Source organism: Scyliorhinus torazame, chromosome 5 (genome assembly GCF_047496885.1).
Source record: "Scyliorhinus torazame isolate Kashiwa2021f chromosome 5, sScyTor2.1, whole genome shotgun sequence".
NCBI classification, from domain to species: Eukaryota; Metazoa; Chordata; class Chondrichthyes; order Carcharhiniformes; family Scyliorhinidae; genus Scyliorhinus; species Scyliorhinus torazame.
Window position 1 is genome coordinate 270,739,767 of NC_092711.1, and position 14,378 is coordinate 270,754,144.

At 42.9% G+C, this 14,378-nt stretch overlaps 1 protein-coding gene across 1 annotated transcript in view; it reads right to left on the bottom strand.

Moving 5' to 3' along the window:
* Window positions 1–513: 513 nt before the first annotated feature.
* LOC140421121 (ubiquitin-like protein 3) overlaps window positions 514–14,378 on the bottom strand; it is an 85,193-nt gene continuing 71,328 nt past the window's right edge. The window contains exon 5 of the mRNA XM_072505531.1: window positions 514–714. Coding sequence (XP_072361632.1) covers window positions 662–714 — 53 coding nt within the window. The 3' untranslated portion in view covers window positions 514–661. The remainder of the gene's footprint in view (window positions 715–14,378) is intronic.

Below are 14,378 nucleotides of genomic sequence, written 5' to 3' on the forward strand. Positions count from 1 at the left end.
AGATCATAGAAGTCTCAACCTAGAGCAGCAGTCAGGATCCAAAAAATGGCCACAGTGCCCCAAATGAACAAGGGGAAAATTGGCAGCTAAGCTTACCTCTACTGATCATTACTTAGTGATTTTTACTGTAAAGTGCATGATCAGACATCAGGTGAGAACAGGATCAGGCTCAGCTGTGATGCCCAAGTGGTCAAATAGTCAGTTATGTGTAGGACTGGACATTAAATATCAATAGTCTTTTGGACAAGGCACCAGAAAAATGGCTGACACACATGGAGCTGTGCCCAACAAGAAAATACTTCCAGAACAGAAGGGGAAAAAAATTGAGAAATCCCAGCTATAGTTCAGAAAAAGAGTGAATTGTTAGAAAAAATAAATAAGACCACAGTGGCTCCATTGTAACTGCTGCTTCTCCATAGCAGGAACACTTCCTTTGCTTTGTACAGATGTAGATGAAGTTCTTCCCAAACGACCCATCCTTGGCAGGATATAAATTCTTAACGCAATGTTACAGTGGGATTCCACAGTTCGATGAAGAATACTCTTGAGTGACAATGTATCAAGAGTCAGTCTGCAGCGGGAAGACTCTGGGACGTTTCTTGCAAGTTCCGAAAAAGGTAGTCTTCTGATTTGCAGCTGCACTGTACAAGGCAAGCAGTTTTCACAATATCATACAACAATTGCTCTCTCCTGTCTTCTCCCGATTTCTTTGACCTGGAAAAAAAGGGCAAAATGACAAACAATTGTAATAAATAGTGAAAAAAGAGTTTCACTACTGGCTAAAAAAAATTTTTGCCCCATCATTTTCAGTAGGCTAGTTTTTTCCCTAAAAATATTTATTTAAAAAAAATATTTTTTATTCTCCTCCTTTTTCACATTTTCTCCCAAAAACAATAAACAATAATCAGTAACAAATATGTCAATCCCCATATCAATAACAACAATCCCATCCTCCCACCAAACCCCAAACATTAGCCCGCATGTTCACACAAACAAATGACAAAATGAATTAGGGATCACCCACAGTCGCCATTAACACACACAGCTCCCCTCCCCACAACCCTCCCACCCACACACCCCAATTAATGTTCGATGTGATCCAGTTCTTGAAAGTGCATAATGAATAATGCCCATGAATTGTAGAACCCCTCAGTCCTTCCCCTCAGTTCAAACTTAACCTTCTCAAGAGTCAAGAATTCCAACAGGTCCCCCCGCCAGGGCACAGGGTGGAGAGGCTGCTCTCCAACCTATCAGGATCCACCTTTGGGCGATCAACAAGGCGAAGGCTACAACATCTGCCTCCATACCAGTTTCCAAACCTGGCTGGTCCGACACGGAATGTGGCCTCCCGGGGGCCCGGGTCCAGTTTCACGTGCACCACTTTAGAAATGACCCTAAACACCTCCTTCCAGTAATCCTCTAGCTTGGGACAGGCTCAAAACAGATGAACGTGATTAGCGCGGCCCCCCACCCCCGCATCGTTCACACACACATCTTCTACTCCTTCAAAGAAACGGCTCATCCTCGCCCTCGTGAGGTGTGCTCTGTATACCACCTTCAGTTGTATCAGCCACAACCTCACGCACGAGGTGGAGTCATTCACTCACCGGAGAACCTCACACCAGAACCCTTCCTCCATATCCTCTCCCAACTCTTCCTCCCACTTGGCTTTGATCCCTTCCAGTGGTGCCTTCCCCTCTTCCAAAATAGCTTTGTAAACCGCTGACACTACCCCCTTCTCCAAGCCCCCCGTCATCAGCACCTCCTCCAGCAATGTGGAGGCCAGCTCCACCGGGAAGCTCTGTATCTCCTCTCTGGCAAAATCTCAAAGCTGCATGTATCTAAATATTTCCCCCTGCTCCAGCCCATACTTCGCTTCCAGCTCCTTCAATCCTGCAAACCGACCCCTTCCTAAAAATATTTATCACCAGATTATCAAGAATATGCAAAAGGTACTAAAAGCTCTCATTGCAGGAAAAGAATTAATTTTATATTATTAACAATCTTCACCAGGTTTATTAAACTGGAGCAGATAAAGTTTGCCCTGCGAGGATCGGCTCAAGGGTTCACCAGGCGGTGGCAGCCATTTCTCGACTACCTAGGGGTACGTTAGAGGGAAGACGGATGACCAGCAGCAGCAACCCGGGGGGGGGGGGGGGGGAGGCAGTTGAGTATAGGTCAATAGAGTACGAGGTTTTGTTACTTGTATATTATTACTACTATTATTATTATTGTTAAAAAGTTTAAAAATTTCTGTTTTGTTACTGTTATCGTTTCGCTTGTTTTGTAAGCGGGAAAAATGTTGCTCAGGGAAAAAATTTTTCAATAAAATATATTTTTTAAAAAAGAAACAATCTTCACCAAAGCAAGAGAGTCATTTCAACACACATTTCAGCAGAACATCAATACCAGCAACTGAGGGAGTTTGCAATTGCTAAACACCACCTTTACCCATCATATTTCTGGATACAAGGAAAAGGTCCTATATTGCATCAATTTCAAAATTACCATTTACTGAAATGTAGTGACAATGATGGATGTGAGAAAATTTTATCATGCCTTGACTGGAGCTGTAAAAAAAAAAAAGACAGCAAAACATGCTTCGTACAACATGCAACACCCTCAAGAGTCTGATGGGATACCTAAACAAGCCAAACTCACCACACAATAACTGTCCCTTCTCATAAGAATACAGACCCTCCCATCCTGCCAAATCGCAACAATGATGCCTGGAGGGCAAATTTTATTATTTGGACAGGAGGGCGGAGAGGAATTGCCTGACCTAGAAAATAGGAGCAGGAAGTAGTCATTCAGCTCTACGAGCCTACTCCGCCATTCATTCTGATTATGGCTGATCATCCAAGTCAATAGCCTAATCTCACCACCACAAGTGCTATAGCTAACTGCTTTTTGAAGACATACAATGTTTTGGCCTCAACTACTTCTCATGCTAATGAATTCCACAGGCTCACCACTCAACTCTGTCCAAAACTGTCTACCCTGTATCCTCAGACTGTGACTCCTGGTTCTGGACACAATCAATAACATCCATTTTTGCATCTACCCATTTAGAGCTTTATAGATTTCTGAGATTCCCCCCCCTTTCTTCTGAAATCCAGCATACAATGCTTTTTTACTGAAAATATTTTTATTCAAGGCATTTTCATACAGACCAAATCAGTAAAGTAACCAAACAATTCAATGAACAACCACTCCTGAGCAACACCATCCCCCTTCCCCCCTCCCGTAAGGGGGCACCTCTCTCCTTACAAGGTTCTGAACCTGCAGGTACCTGAAGCCATTCCCCCCGAGCAATTCATATACTTCCTCCAAGTCCTCCAGCCCCACGACTCTGTCCCTTATGAACAAGTCGTCAAAGTGCTCAATCCATGCCTGCCGCTACCCCCTAAACCTCTCATCAAGCCCCGCTGACACAAACCTATGATTACTACAAATCGGCGCCCACACCGAGACACCCTCCATCCCCCGATGCTGCCTTCACTGCCCCCACACGCTCAAAGCTGACACCATCACTGGGCTGGCAGCGTACCTGGCCGACGAAAAAGGTAAAGGCGTCAACATCAAAGCCCTCAAACATGTACCCCTGCACGATGTCGCCTCAAACCGCCCCCACATAATACAGCGAATACAATCCTAACCGACTCGATCTCTCCTCATACCGCAGTCTTGCCATCCCAAGAATCAGTCTGGCAAACCTTCGCTGCATTCCCTCTAGAGCAAGAGAATCCTTCCTCAGATAGGGAGGCCAAAACTGCTCACAGTATTCCAGGTGTGGACTCACCAAAGGCTCTGTATAATTGCAGCAAGACATTGCTGACCCTGCACAAATCCTCTTGCTATGAAGGCCCGCATGCCATTTGCTTTCTTTACTGCCTGCTGTACCTGCATGCTCTCGTTCAGCGACTAGTGTACGTGGACACCCAGATCTCGTTGCACATTTCACTCTCCTAATTTATGGCCATTCAGATAATAGTCTGATTTCCCGTTTTTGCTACCAAAGTGGATAATCTTACACTATCCAAAAAATATTGCTTCAGCCATTCACTTGCCCACTCGCTGAACTTGCCCAAATCACAACGAAGGATCTCTGTATCCTCCTCGCAGCTCAGCTTCCCACCCAACTTGGTGTCATCTGCAAATTTGGAGATATCACATTTTGTTCCCTAAACCACATCATAAATATGTTTTGTGAATAGCTGGGCTCCCTGCAATACCCCACTAGACACTGCTGATTCCCTGCGATAACCCACTTGAAATGAAAATCGCTTATCGTCACAAGTAGGCTTCAAATGAAGTTACTGTGAAAAGCCCCTAGTCGTCACATTCCGGCGCCTGTTCGGGGAGGCTGATACGGGAATTGAACCGTGCTGCTGGCCTGCCTTGGTCTGCTTTAAAAGCCAGCGATTTAGCCCAGTGTGCTAAACCAGCTAAACTTGTCACTGCCTGCCAATTTGAAAAAGACCTGTTAATTCCTACTCTTTATTTCCGGTCTGCCAACCAGTTTTCGATCCATTTCAAAACACCACATCTAATTACATGTTCTTTAATTTTACACGCTAATCTCTTATGCGGGACTTTGTTAAAAGCCTTCTGAAATTACAAATAAACTACATCTACTAGCCCCTCCTCATCAAATTCCAGTAGATTTGTCAAGCAGGATTTCCTCTTCATAAATCCATGCTGACTCCTCCTGATCCTGCCACTGTTTCCCCAAGTGCTCTGCTATAAAATCTTTGATAATGGATTCTAGATTTTTCCCACTACCAATGTCAATCTTAGTGGACTATAATTGCCGGTTTTCTCTCTACCTTCCTTTTTAAATAGTGGGGTTACATTAGCTACCCTCCTCTGCAACCCCACGGCACCAAGGTCCCAGGTTCGATCCCGGCTCTGGGTCACTGTCAGTGTGGAGTTTGCACATTCTCCTCGTGTTTGCGTGGGTTTTGCCCCCACAACCCAAAGATGTGCAGGCTAGGTGGATTGGCCACGCTAAATTGCCCCTTAATTGGAAAAAATGAATTGGATACTCTTTAAAAAAAAATTTTTTTTTTTTTTTTTAAAAAAAACATTAGCTACCTCCAATCTGTAGGAACTGTTCCAGAGTCTAGAAAATCTTTGAAGGTGACCACCAAAGCATCAACTATTTCTAGAGCCACTTCCTTAAATACTCTGGGATGCAGGTCAACAGGCCATGGGGATTTAAAATCGACCTTAAACCCCATCAATTTCCCCATAATCATTTCTTCACTAATACTGATCTTTTTTAGTTCTTCCCCTCACAAAATCTCGTCTTCCAATATTTTTGGTATGTTACTTGTGTCCTCCTTTGTGAAGACAGAACCAAAGCATGTGTTTAGTTGGCCAGCCTTTTCTTTGTTCCCCATTATAAATTCCCCTGTTTCTGACTGTAATTTCTTCACCACCCTTTCTCTTCACATCCTTATAGAAACTTTTACAGTTTTATGTTCCCCGCAAGCTTACTCATTCTCTATTTTCCCCATCTTAATCAATCACTTGGTCCTTCTTTGCTGAATTCAAAACCGCTCCCAATCTTCAGGCGTGTTGTTTCTTATTGGAGGGCATTTTGCGACACTGGACTATGATATAAATTATAGGTGGCCCTGGAACTACATTTGTGCTCCTATATTACTTTTGAATAGTTCCGATGAGACAAAAGGTACTCATTGGCTTAGATGCATGTTTAGAAGAGGCAATTTGTAGAAATAGAAAGTGTATACACAATGCTTGTTAATATCAGAAAGGACACAAAATGGCTCTTAACTATTTTAGCAATACCAAAGACACAAAATGACTGAACTAGCCACTTTCCTTTAAAAATAAGTTACAAACTGTGTAAACTACCTCATGAGAACCTAGAGAGTATTTCAACAGCCGCTGACAGCATTTTGTGTTCTGGGAAGCTGTTATGTGACCTTGATAAGATCAAGGACCGCAGTTGCAGACAGGACATCATTGTTAGTTTTGAATGACTTCTGTATGAAGTTAGGGGTGGGTAAGACAACACCCACTTTAACCATATGTGTGATAACTGGGATGCTAGGAAAATTGATTGACTGCATGCAATGAAGTGTGATGCGAATATAATTGATTGATTGTATGTAAATGAGGATACAACTAATTCCGCCCCTTGAATCTGTATATTAACCCGTGTGAGACCTAGCCCAAGTGAGAAAAGGTGCTGTCAATAGGCTGCAGAGCCTCAGGCCTTTTCTCCCAGAATTCTGATATAATAAACTGCTTTTTACTTATACTCAGGCCTTCGTGTGAATATTTTCAACTCAACATTTGGCGTAGTTCGGCAGGAGGTTGCTGAGCCGAACGGCGCTTGAGCCGGTGAACAAGGCGAGTAGTCAAACCTTCGACCGCCAGAAATTAGAGTCACTCAGCGAGGCAGAGGGAATTATTTTGGGGGTTTTGTTCTGTTGGTCCGCTATACCATTTACTTTAGTACTAATCGGCTGCTCGAGGACCCATGCCGAGCCGGAATTAAGGGAGCAATTGAGCCCTCACGTGACGGCCAGAGTTAGTTGGGAATCAGAGACGCACAGACTGTTGAGTGTTAACGGTCGCGGGATTTGCCGTGACATTGCCAAGCCAGGCCACCACCCTACGGGAGTGGACGAAAGGTAAAAGCTTCTGAGCACAGTCGCCTAGGTACACCAGATACGCGGGTGATAGAGAAGAGACGGCACGGTTAACACATCATGGAAAAGAAAAGAGAGGCACAAGGCCGCCTTTCTGGGGTCCCTGGGGATCCATGAGTCTGGTGTACGGATAAGAGCAAAATACTCTGATACAAAAAAACAATGATCAAAGATGGGTGGGATCCCGACGCAGCCCCCGTAGAACAAAAAGTGGTGGGATAAACAAAAGCGAGATACGGCAAAAAAAAATAAGGCAGGAGTCATCTTAGTTCACCAGTTAGAAGAACAAATGACAGAAATTAAGTGCACCCCCGTGCAGCATTACGCTAATAATGTAAATGACAAATTTAAAGCCTTCACACCGTTTGAAAAACAGGCTAGTTTAAAGGAATTGAGCTCTCTCTCCCACATTCACACCATATCATTTTAAGCATAGCAATAAAGCGAGAAAAGATAGCGGCAGTACAGATTGTGCAAACTCGCAAAAGAATCACAGGGAACGGCTACAATTACGGCTAAGGACTGTCCTGGAATGTATCAAGGAGAGGGGAAAGAAACAGGCTCCCTGGGACATTTTAAATTAACTAAAAGTTTAGACATGTCCAAAGGAAAAGAAAAAACTCAAATAAAGTAAAAATCCAAAAGATCAGACCTCGTGGTCATTGAGGAATGAGGAGGGGAAGGTACAATGCCCGAGAAACGTTGTAACCCAATTAATAATAGTGGAAGCCGGGTGGATTTCAATAAGACACACTGCGGCACAGTAAAACAAAAAGGGGTTGAAACACTCAAATCAACTTTTGTTCAGAAATAACACTGGATTCTTGTCTAGAATAACTTCAGATAGTTTCAAATTTTCGAGATCGGTTTTCAGTTGGAGATTAAGCCTTTCAAGCCGTCCAGATAAACTCGGAATTTGAGTAACATTAAAAAGGAAAGAATAAATAATGTTTGAGATCACGTAACAGACGCATATGGCATCATTCTAAGTTCTCCGCCTCCTTCGGTTCTGTACAAAAATTTAACTATTGCAGCAAGCAGGTCATCTGCACAAAAAAATATACGTTTCACAGTTAACTGATATTTGCGACCTGTGAGAATGTGTGTTTGGTCGGTGAATGTTAATATCTGCTAAGATTTATCTTCTGAGAAGTAACCTGGAGTTTATCATTTGCACCTTTAGAATAGGAACCAGAAGGATTTTTACCGAACTATTTTGGTGAAAGCACTGAAGTGCTAGGTTTCCTTTGTGAGTGTGGTGATATTTGTGTGTCGTCTGACTTGGTGATTTAAAGATGATAGTTTGAGTGTAATTAATACATTTTTCTTTTCAAAGGTTATCATTGACATTTCCAGGTTAATTTTGATACACCAGGAATTTCAATCAGGGTACAAAACCATGTATGCAAGAATAAGAAAATATTAGTTTTATGGTGTTCATTGGAAGTTAGGATAGTTGTAATACATAGGACAGTTGAAATACATATGACCAATCCGGTGTTTCATTAGTTCAGGGTTAAATCTTCCCTGACAACGCAGATGTATTAATTCTGAGATTGCAGAATTAAGTGTAAAGGACAGATGGGTAAATAAAATATGTCCATGATCATGTTTCTTGTTTAAACAAAAGGGTGACGACAAAATTATACAGAGAACCAAGATACAGCGCAAAATTGGTTGTCATATATTCAATAAGTTGTGTTTGATATTTTAAAATAAATGTTTAAACTAGCTCAGAAATTAAAACTTCATACAATGTGGAAGCTGGTTTTTAAAAAAAAAAACATAACTCTGATTAAAAGCAAATCTATATTCCAAGAGAACACATCATTCTAAGACACTTGATCACGGGAATTTGGCAGCAATCCAACTTTTACCCCACCTCCTTTTCAAACCAGCAGAGAATTGACCCGTGCTTGTTAATGCTTGGATTTGGTTATGTCTCTCTTGTAGGGACCATGAATTCGGATTCAGTTGAATTGGTTTTTGGAGCAGGCGAGGAACTGGATTAGGGGTTTGCCCTTGTCCACGAGCTCTGGCTTTGTAATTCTGATAAAGTAATTTTTTTTAAACCCAGCCGAAGATGTATTTTTAATTGGAGCTTACAAATTGTAAGTTTTGAATTGTCAGATATAATCAGATTAATTAACCCACTCTGTCTCATGCAGAATGGATCTTTTGTGTTTTACTTTACAAGTAACTACAAGTGGCACAATATTTGCAGTAGCTTCAGGAATTTGAGATAGTGGAGTTATTGTAAACTGGCTAATTAACCAGGCAAAAGCACGTCAAGGTCAGGTTCAAGCGCAACAGAATCAGACGTGTAACCACGAGGAAAATAGATATGAGAAGTTTGCAAAACTACTAACCCCTGAATAACACACGTGTTCGGCCCATACAGGAAAAGCTTTATACGGACAACATCTAACACCTGGTGACGACCAGGGCACTTTCCACTTTTCCTTTAAATTTTCAGGTTAAACATTCAAGAAAGGCTGGAACGACAGCAGCAGCTGTGGGGATTTGTGATGGCTCGAGATCTCAGAACAACTACAAGCACTGAAAAGTGCAGGAACATCACTGATTTCACAACGGACACAGGATGAACGTAGCTATATGAACTATGGTGCTTTATATAATTTTATTGACGGGATGTGCATCCCAGCAGCCAAAGACTGGAACAATGATATAGCTTATTTTAATGCTTGGCTGCAGCTACATTCGGGGAAAGACAGCAGATGCATACTCAAATTGTGTCTGTACTTCTCGCGCGTTCAGGTATTGTTTATAATATGAAATAAATATGTATAGTGTTTTTGAAGTAAGGTTGTTATGAAGCAGGCTGCCAATGACATGAGTGCCACTAGATTTTGAGGGCATGACAACCTACACAGGGTTAGAAGAGGCATAATCAATAATGCAGTGACATGACTTAACACAAACTTCTATGGTAAAGTCACCAGACATACAAAGGTTAAATGCAAAGGTGGAACAACTTACAGGAATAAGGAAGAGAATATTAGGGAAAGCAGAGAAAGGTCTAGCCAGTTTTGGAAAAGAGGGCCTGGATATACAATTGAATAGGACAACAGTGTTAGGGACGGTAGGGTGGCACGGTAGCACAGTGGTTAGCATTGTCGCTTCACAGCTCCAGGATCCCAGGTTTGATTCCCGACTTGGGTCACTTCTGTGCAGAGTCTGCACGTTCTCCCAGTGTCTGCGTGGGTTTTCTCCGGGTGCTCCTGTTTCCTCCCACAGTCCAAAGACGTGTAGGTTAAGTGGATTGGCCGTGCTAAATTGCCCTTTAGTGTCCAAAGGGGTTGGGTGGGGTTGCTGGGTTACGGGTATGGGGCAGAGTTCTGGGCTTAAAATGGGGGTGCTCTTTCCAAGGGCCGGTGCAGGCTCGATGGGCTGAATGGCCTCCTTCTGCACTGTAAATTCTATATGACACACACTGAGACAAACAACAATAATTAACAAACTCATCGACCAAGAAAAAGAGACAGCGGAAGGCTCTGACAGGGGCAGTTAAGCCACAATATTGATCTGATCTAAAGGGGGAGGTGCCTGATTGAATAGACAGCCCGCAACTGGCTAAGCTAACCAAATGACGAGGGTCGCTGGGCAACCGTACTCTGAAGGGGGTAACCAGAGTATACTCAGCGATCCCCGACTGCAAAATGGACGAGATAACGGGGGTAGAGATAGTCCTGATGATCCCTATCATCACACTGGACTCGGGGCCATACCCTCACAACCAACTGGAGGACAATAGAATCGTACGAGCTAACACCTCCCTCAGGTACTATCTCATCGACACCTCTGCTATACACAGGGATAATATATGGGATCACCCTCACGTTGCCCCCACCCGGTGGGACAGGGAGAGTTGGACAAATGTGGGTTAATCAGAACTCATGGTTGTCTCTCAGAGATTACACCTGCCCTCATGCATTTAATGTTCACAGGGAAAGGGAAATACTGCGTCTCCGCCACCGTAACCGCCTATCGCTATAATGTTTGTACCCCTTAGGCCCACCACTATAGGCCTAGTAAGGGTCATTTGAGTTATGATTATAAAGAGCCAGAGATGGTCCCACATCTTGCAGAAACTCTGAGGGAACAAAGACTCCGGATCAGTCAATCAGTTAAGCTTTACATGCAATGAAAAAAACCAGTCAATGAAAAAACCATGCTTTGAAAAAAAAACACCAGAGGAACTACTTCAGAGTGAAAGTTAGTGCGGGACTGTTAGATGAGCTTACTTGAAAACTGCTATGAATAACATCATTTAATGAGACAGCAGAGATAGCTAGGGAGGCAGGAATGATTGATATCAAGACATTAAATGTGACATACATGGGTTCGTTTGAGGGGCGATCTTTGAATCACATGCACGGTGTACATGGGGAACATCTGGAAGGTTACATACCCCAAAGGCTGTATTGTCTTTGCTACACCCTGCAACCCTCATATCATTTCATTGTGGTCAGTTGGAGTTCTTTAAACATCTTCATGATCAGAAGGAGGGAGTGTTGGAGGGCATTTTGTGATACTGGACTATGATATAAATTATAGGTGACCCTGTAACTACATTTGTGCTCCTATCTTACTTTTGAATAGTTCTGATGAGAAAAGGTACTCATTGGCTTAGATGCATGTTTAGAAGAGGCAATTTGTAGAAATAGATAGTGTATACACAATGCTTGTTAATATCAGAAAGGACACAAAATGTCTGTTAACTATTTTAGCAATACTAAAGACACAAAATGGCTGAACTAGCCACTTTCCTTTAAAAATAAGTTACAAACTGTGTAAACTACCTCATGAGAACCGAGGGAGTATTTCAACAGCCGCTGATAACAGCTTCCCAGAACAAGAAATGCCACGTGTCCTTGATAAGATCAAGGACCCCAGTTGCAGACAGGACATAATGTTAGTTTTGAATAACTTCTGTATGAAGTTAGGGGCGGGTAAGACAACACCCACTTTAACCATATGTGATAACTGGGATGCTAGGAAAATTGATTGACTGCATGTAATGAAGTGTGATGCAAATATAATTGATTGATAGTATGTAAATGAGGATACAACTAATTCCGCCCCTTGAATCTGTATATTAACCAGTGTGAGACCTAGCCCAAGTGAGAAAAGGTGCTGTCAATAGGCTGCGGAGCCTCAGGCCGTTTCTCCCAGAATTCTGATATGATAAACTGCTTTTTAACTTGTACTCCGGCCTTAGTGTGAATATTTTCACCTCTAAAATTTCTATTGGCCAATTTGCAGGATTCTTCCTTCGATCGAATACGATCTCTAATTTCCCTTGTAAGGCATGGATTGGCCACCTTTCCAGTTTTACTTTTGTGCAGACAGAAATAAACAATTAGTGCAGTTCAACAGTGCGCTCTTTGAATGTTTGCCATTGCCTATCCACGTCACCCCTTTTAAGTAATGTTTCCCAATTGGTCATAGCCAACTCGCGCCTCATATCATCATCGTTTCCTTTATTCAGGACCGTCTCAGAATCAACAATTTCACTCTCCACCTTGATGATAAATTCTATCATAGAATGGTCGCTCATCCCCAAGAGGTCTCGCACAAGTCTATTGCCAATAATTCCATTCTTTTACACAGTATCAAGTCTAGAATGGCCTGTTCTCTAGTTCGTTCTTCAACGTATTGGTCCATAAAACCATTCAATACACACTCCAGGAATTCCTCCTTTAATTTGATTTGCCCAATCTATATGCAGATTAAAATTATCCATGATTACAAATGTTCCTTTAATCGCATGCGTCTGTAATGTCCTGTTTCTAACATCCCACAGTTGTGGCAGTCTGTACAATGGCCACTAACGTTTATTGTCCCTTGGTGCTTCTCCGTTTGACAGATACAGATTCCACATGGTCAGAGCTAACATCCTTCCTCACTATTGCGTTAATTTACTCTTTGACCAGGACTGAAACTCCACCGCCTTTTCCTTTTTGTCTGTCCTTCTGCTGGAACCAACATCCTTCTTCACTATTGCGTTAATTTCCTCTTTAACCAGCATTGCAACGCCACTGTCTTTTCCGTTTTGTTTGTTCTTCCTAGATACTGGCAGAAACTGACGTTCAGTTCCCATCCCTGATCACCTTGCAGCCATGTCGGCATAAACAGATTACATCATACCCGTTTACATCTATTTGCACAATTAGTTAATCTGCTTTATTGCGAAAGCTCCGCACGCTAAGCACAAAGTCTTTAAGCTAGCCTTTTTAACATTCCTGCTCCCAATATTTTTCATCATGGCCCTGTTTGAAATCTAGTCCTTGGTTTCTCTGCCTATCATTTTTCTATTCCCCTTTCTGTCTTTTGTTTTTGCCCTCGTTTTCTCCTCTGACACCTTTCATAGGTTCCCATCTCCCTGCCACTTTGGTCATTTTAGTTGTCAAGTACTTAGTGTGAGACTGAGCCAGTCAGAGCAGGAAGCAAAGAACAAAGAACAAAGAAATGTACAGCACAGGAACAAGCCTTTCGGCCCTCCAAGCCCGTGCCGACCATGCTGCCCGACTAAACTACAATCTTCCACACTTCCTGGGTCCGTATCCCTCTATTCATGTATTTGTCAAGATGCCCCTTAAATGTCACTATCGTCCCTGCTTCCACCACCTCCTCCGGTAGCGAGTTCCAGGCACCCACTACCCTCTGTGTAAAAAAACTTGCCTCGTAAATCTACTCTAAACCTTGCCCCTCGCACCTTAAACCTATGCCCCCTAGTAATTGACACCTCTACCCTGGGGAAAAGCCTCTGACTATCCACTCTATCTATGCCCCTCATAATTTTGTAGACCTCTATCAGGTCGCCCCTCAACCGCCGTCGTTCCAGTGAGAACAAACGGAGTTTATTCAACCACTCCTCATAGCTAATGCCCTCCATACCAGGCAACATTCTGGTAAATCTCTCCTGCACCTCCTCTAAAGCCTCCACATCCTTCTGGTAGTGTGGCGACCAGAATTGAACACTATGCTCCAAATGTCGCCTAACTAAGGTTCTATACAGCTGCAACATGACCTGCCAATTCTTATACTCAATGCCCCGGCCAATGAAGGCAAGCATGCCGTATGCCTTCTTGACTACCTTCTCCACCTGTGTTGCCCCTTTCAGTGACCTGTGGACCTGTACTCCTAGATCTCTCTGACTTTCAATACTCTTGAGGGTTCTACCATTCACTGTACATTCCCTACCTGCATTAGACCTTCCAAAATGCATTACCTCACATTTGTCCAGATTAAACTCCATCTGCCATCTCTCCACCCAAGTCTCCAAACAATCTAAATCCTGCTGTATCCTCTGACAGTCCTCATCGCTATCCACAATTCCACCAACCTTTGTGTCGTCTGCAAACTTACTAATCAGCCCAGTTACATTTTCCTCCAAATCATTTATATATACTACAAACAGCAAAGGTCCCAGCACTGATCCCTGCGGAACACCACTGGTCACAGCCCTCCAATTGGAAAAGCATCCTTCCATTGCTACTCTCTGCCTTCTATGACCTAGCCAGTTCTGTATCCACCTTGCCAACTCACCCCTGATCCCGTGTGACTTCACCTTTTGTACTAGTCTACCATGAGGGACCTTGTCAAAGGCCTTACTGAAGTCCATATAGACAACATCCACTGCCCTACCTGCATCAATTATCTTTGTGA